Genomic DNA, 5,925 nt, shown 5'->3' with positions numbered 1-5,925 from the left:
AAGTAAAACAAGTATTTGAAACCGACAAATTTTTCCATAAAAAAGACAAATCTTATATTATTTTCATTTTAACTAAATTAATTTAATATTATATTACATTTCTTTATTTCATCAAATATATTATTTATTAAATATTTTCTAACACTTAAGATTAATATCTATGACAAATTTGTGCTTTAGCACGGATTTTTTCCTAATTATTAATATAAATGAAATCACTATTTTGTCAAAAATAGGAATTTCAAAAATGATTTTTATTGAAAGTTATTTAAAATAACTTTAAATTTAAGTAATTTTTTGAATTTTATTATCCAAAAATTATGTAATATAAAATAAAATTTTAAAATAATATTTTAAAAGTATTTCTTAAATTAAATTTTTATTTAAAGTTTTGTTTGCAATTTCTTTTATATAAATATATATAGTACTATAAAAATTATTTTAAAAAATTGAAACTAACATACTACTTTTTTAAAATCTTTTTTCTTTTAACAAGAAATTAAATTTAGAACTTCCGACTTTTTTAAAAATAATTTTATAAAATTAAACTAACTTAAGTAATAGAAAACATACTCATTATTTATTTAAGCCAATATTGTAGTGAAATTAGTTTTCTATATTTAAAATATAAAAAGAGAAAATTGCGACGTGACGAAAATAGTATAAATTCAATGAGCTTACTAGTTTAACATAACATAATCCTCTTATCAATAAAGTTTCTTCCTTTTTTACTGTACTTTGTGATGAAATGAACGCTTTGCATCAATCTCAGTTATCATCATCAGGTATCATCAATTCTTCACTACCCAGATGCAAGTTCCTCTTCAATTTTTTATTTTCAAACAATTTCTCCAGTTTTTGAATGCTGAATACTGAATATTGAAGCTGATACTTTTTTTTTTGTGTTTATTTTTTTGTTTAGCTTTGAATTGGGTCAACTCAGGTTGAATTTCAAAGGGCTTTTTGAGATCTTGTTCAATAATATTGAAGGTTAAGAAGTCACTAGTAGGTTATTGGTATAGTCATTTGATTTGAGGGATTTGAGCTATGGATACAGATTGAGGAACTATATGTGCTGTGTGTTTGTGGATATTTATCTTATTTTGTGTATCTGCACAATTGGCTGAATTTCGTGATCAATTGTTGTGTTTCAGTGTTTATCTTTAGCTATGTCAGAGAAGAGTATGGTTCCCTCTAGGTTAATGTTTTGTGTGATGCTTATTTCTATGTTCCTGTTGGTTTTGTCTTCTCTTTTCTTGCTTCAGTTTAGCAGTCATTCTTTTATACCTAGATCAGTTTTGGAGCTTATTATTGTCAATAACTCGTCGTTTTACTTTACACCTGATTTCAAGAGGGAACAAATTGTGCTACCTACAGACTCTTCTGAGGATTTAAGATTTCAAGCCTTGAAACCTAGAGAGTCTGATTCAAAAGTTTCCAATTCGAGCGAGAGAGAACATTCGGTAGAAAGACAGATGAATATAGCATGTGACCAGAATCGGGCTCTATTGAAAGTGTTCATGTATGACTTGCCTCCGGAATTTCACTTCGGGTTATTGGGTTGGAAGGGAAGTGTAAACCAAACATGGCCTGACGTGGATAACCCTAATCATGTCCCGCGTTATCCCGGGGGACTGAATTTGCAGCATAGTATGGAATACTGGCTCACACTTGATCTTCTATCGTTGAACACTGCAAAAGCTGGTCAACATTGTACTGCGATTAGAGTGCAGAATTCAAGTCAAGCAGATATAATTTTCGTGCCGTTTTTCTCTTCTCTGAGTTACAATCGGCATTCCAAGACTCAAGTGGAGGGACAAGTTAGTGTTAACAAAATGCTGCAAGACAGATTGGTACGTTTCTTGAGAGGGTGCAAAGAATGGAAACGTTCGGGTGGGAAGAATCATCTAATTGTAGCTCACCATCCTAACAGCTTGTTGGATGTGCGAAGTAACTTGGCTTCTGCTATGCTTGTGCTTGCGGATTTCGGAAGGTATCCTGTTGAGTTAGCAAATATCAAAAAAGATATAATAGCTCCCTATAAACATTTGGTGGCTACTATACCAAGAGCAGAATCACCTTCATATGACGAACGTTCCACACTCGTGTATTTCCAGGGGGCGATCTACAGAAAAGATGTAAGCTTTTTTTGTTACACTTGTGTTATATCTGTTTGATGCACCGTTGCTTTATCATGAAAAATGCCTATTCTTGGTATGCACCATTACTTGATATATTGACCACATGATAAATAAGGATCAATTTATTGGAAACTATAACCTATGAGGAAGACGTCAAGACACTGAGACATGTCAGATACTAGATATGTTCTTATTCAGAAGTATCACACTACATAGACTATATAACACATCCTGTAATATTGATTTATGAAAATCACTGTGTTGACATGTTTTAACATATTCTAGACGTGCCGTGAGTTTTTCTTCGCTTAAATTTATTAACTATCATGTTGAAACTATAGGGAGGAGTTATTCGCCAAGAACTGTATTACCTCCTCAAAGATGAGAAAGACGTGCATTTTACATTTGGGAGCATAGGAGGAAATGGAGTTAATCAGGCAAGCCAGGGCATGTCGACGTCCAAATTCTGTCTTAACATAGCTGGAGATACTCCATCTTCCAATCGACTATTTGATGCCATAGTAAGCCATTGTGTTCCTGTGATCATCAGTGATGAAATTGAGCTACCGTATGAAGATGTTTTGGACTACTCAGAGTTTTCCTTGTTTGTTCGCGCCGCGGATGCCATAAAGAAAGGCTACCTGTTGAATCTCCTTCATTCAATCAAGCGCGAGGAATGGACCAAGATGTGGGAAAGATTGAAGGAGATTACACATCACTACGAGTATCAATATCCATCCCAGCCCGGGGATGCAGTGAACATGATTTGGCAGGAAGTTGTGCGGAAAATATCTTCAATTCAGTTCAATTCACACAGGAAGAACAGATACAATAGATCTCAGCTTCTTGTCAAGACTAACTGAAATGTTGAGATTGTGTTTTGATGAAATCATTTGACCTTGGTTGCATTCAACATATCAACGGGAGACTTATGTGTTTTCATCTTCTTAATAAAAATTTAAGTATTATTTTCCAACTGTTATGTTCTTTTATCAGGTTCAGAGAAATTTATTATCTTTATGGTGGATTATTTTTTTCAAAAGTAATATAAATATGCTATTTACATTATATTATAAATTTTATAAGCTTTTCAGTAAAATACATAGTCACAAATATTTTTGGTTAACATAATTTGATCGATAAACTAATAATATATTAAGAAATGTGACTTTGCTATCATATCAAAAAATATGATTAAGTTTAATTCATCACTACAAAATCGGCTTAAAAAGACATGTTCGCGTGTCATATATTGTCCGATGTGCGACTTTTAATAGACACCTTCTTGGAATCGGATTTTCTCAAGGTGAGATCATGCAAGCCCTAATGCACTCCGTAGTTCTTGGAAAGTCTTTATGTTGCACGTCTCAATCCTCACCTTAAAAACCAACTAATAAGGTGGCTCTATGTCTAACCAATGTGGGACTTGGGATCTTTGCAATACACCCGCTCACACCCAACACTCTTTTAAGTTTGGTGCGTGGATTTAAATGGTGTGTGGTCCATTGTTTGATCGATGAGTTATGATATCATATTAGAGTTTGTCATAATTCATCCTTACAAAACCAACTTGTAAGGTGGGGGTGTCACTCTATATAAACTCTTTTTTAGCTCTATATCTAATCAATGTGGGATTTGAGATCTTCCCGATACACCCCTCACGCTAAAAACTCTTTTAAGCTTTGTGCGTGGATATTAACGGTGACGACCCCATGCTCCGATCGATAGTCTCTGATATCATATTAAAAAGTGTGATTGAGCATAACTCATTCCTACAATATCGGTTTGTAAGGTGAGGATTTCCCTACTTATAAGAACATGTATTCGATGTTGGACTCTTAACCATTTATTTTATAAAAAAATGCTTTTACAATTCAAAATTTGGTCGAAAATTGCATTTGCAAACATCAATTCAAAGAAAAGTCTTATGAAAATAAGTCCTTTAAATCTCTTCTGTTAAGTACATGTTTTACTATCTATAAGTGATGTTAACATACAAACTCTATAATTAAATTGCAATGATAAGTGATTGTTCGATCAAAATCAGACAATTCAAAAAATTCAAATTCAAATTTTTTATTTTATAATTTTAGTTTATTCGAAATTGAGCAAACGATGACCCTTTCCTTAACGGTCCACCGTTGTCCGTAAGGAAGTCTGACGTCAGAAAGTTAGATCCCACCAAATAAATAAAGTAAATTTCTTTATATTATCTATTTGACAGCTAACAATATTACCAAATATCTGCCCCATTATCTAAAAATATCTCTACACAATCAGAAATGGTGCTGATACAAAGATGAGTTTTCAGCTGCAATTCTTCACCTGACAAACAAACTCAACAAAACTAATAAACTAACCAACATTGGAAGAGCATATGTCAATCGCCAAAACAATTCAACTTCTATTGTGAATTGGGTCTGACCCTTTTTTGACAGTCCTTTTGTTTGATTGATTAGCATCAAATGTCATTGAAGGGGAAGGTGCCAAATTCATCTTTGATTCCAAACCTTCCATTGCAACACCCTTTAAGACATGAGAAATTTGCACAAGATTTTTGGTTCTCAAACCACATGCAACGTATGATGAATGAGAAGCTAACATCCAAACACAAACTAAAATTAAGAATCCTCTAAAACATGAGAAACTCATGGTTGAAACAAAACTTCAAAAATTCTTAGTTTGAAACAAGGAAGAAAGAAAAAAAGTTACTAACCTATTTCTTATTGCTCATGACATGATAATATATATTCTATGGGACATGGAAATGTTAAAGCAAAAAGCATAAGAAGCCTAGAACAACATGTAGGGAAGTTTTAGATTCACTTCAATAATAAGCATGATATAGAAGCAATCAATAATATATAAGGCTGTTTTAGAAGACTGACAAGTTTGAATAAAAAGTTAAATGGAACAATATCCTAATGGAAGACAAGTATCTTTTCATTCATCAATTTTCCTACATTCCTTTCATTTATCATTGTGATGCTCTTTTACACCAAACAAAGACCGAACCTTTATCTTGTAACACTTTGTTGATCTGCCACGTCATCTTACCTTGTTACATGTCCTATGGTTTGAGAAAAATATGACCCTTTGATGTTTGATTAGGTATATTATTTTTTGGTTGTAGGGTAAAAAAAAGAAAGAAAATAAAGCAAACTAAATAAACTCTCAAAAGAAAGTTTTTGCAACAGAAACTTCAAGAATGTGTGGTTAAGTTTTAGGAGAGAAGAAGTGTGAACTAAGAGGTTCTAGTCACAAGAGAGGTCAAGTTTACTTATAAAATTAATACATTGGTTGTTTTGGGGAGAATTTTAATTATTCTAATTTGGTCATTTTCAAGTAACATATATTTTATGTCTTGAATCAAAACAACATATTTGTAATACTAATTAGTTGGAGCTCAATAAGGTTGATATAGAGAGAGAATAATCGGTGTAACAAACTAATTTGTTGGTGCTCATGTCCCGTGTGATGGAAAGGCCTCAATAGATGGCATAAAGCTTCATCTTAAACATATCTAATGAGCCTGAAAGGTAGTGAGATAAACCTACCCGTTAAGTACCTAAGAAGTTACCGATGATTCTGCCGAAAACATGCTCAAGGGACTCAGGCAACTTTCATCGATGTTTATGATAGTGCAAGGAAGATTGAGACGTTTCCATTGATGACTCTAGCATTATTCGTTGGAGAAATTTCTAAAATATTAAATTAATACATAATAATGATTAAATTAATTTTATGAATTTTTTAATAATAAATAACTATGTGTTATAGTGAT

At 32.4% G+C, this 5,925-nt stretch overlaps 1 protein-coding gene and 1 long non-coding RNA gene across 3 annotated transcripts; one reads left to right on the top strand and one right to left on the bottom strand.

The window, feature by feature from the left end:
* The first annotated feature begins 641 nt into the window (after positions 1-641).
* LOC127085343 (probable arabinosyltransferase ARAD1) lies at positions 642-3,117 on the top strand. Of its 2 annotated transcripts, none has more exons than XM_051025863.1 (3): positions 642-785; positions 923-2,138; positions 2,483-3,117. In XM_051025863.1, the coding sequence occupies exons 2-3, from the start codon at positions 1,170-1,172 to the stop codon at positions 3,002-3,004; spliced, it is 1,491 nt and encodes a 496-aa protein (XP_050881820.1). In that variant the 5' UTR covers positions 642-785; positions 923-1,169; the 3' UTR covers positions 3,005-3,117. The 2 variants fall into 2 exon arrangements, with proteins under 2 accessions (XP_050881820.1, XP_050881821.1); XM_051025864.1 differs by having other exon boundaries at positions 686-785; positions 1,353-2,138.
* A 1,210-nt stretch (positions 3,118-4,327) lies between these two features.
* On the bottom strand, positions 4,328-5,071 carry LOC127082183 (uncharacterized). Its single transcript, XR_007788159.1, has 2 exons — positions 4,858-5,071; positions 4,328-4,738 (listed from the first exon to the last, which is right to left on the bottom strand). It is a non-coding gene; the product is annotated as an uncharacterized LOC127082183 (long non-coding RNA).
* Positions 5,072-5,925: the final 854 nt, after the last annotated feature.

This window comes from Lathyrus oleraceus, chromosome 5, assembly GCF_024323335.1.
Source record: "Lathyrus oleraceus cultivar Zhongwan6 chromosome 5, CAAS_Psat_ZW6_1.0, whole genome shotgun sequence".
NCBI classification, from domain to species: Eukaryota; Viridiplantae; Streptophyta; class Magnoliopsida; order Fabales; family Fabaceae; genus Lathyrus; species Lathyrus oleraceus.
Note: the sequence above shows the minus strand (reverse complement) of the source record. Positions and strands in the feature narration are given on the sequence as shown.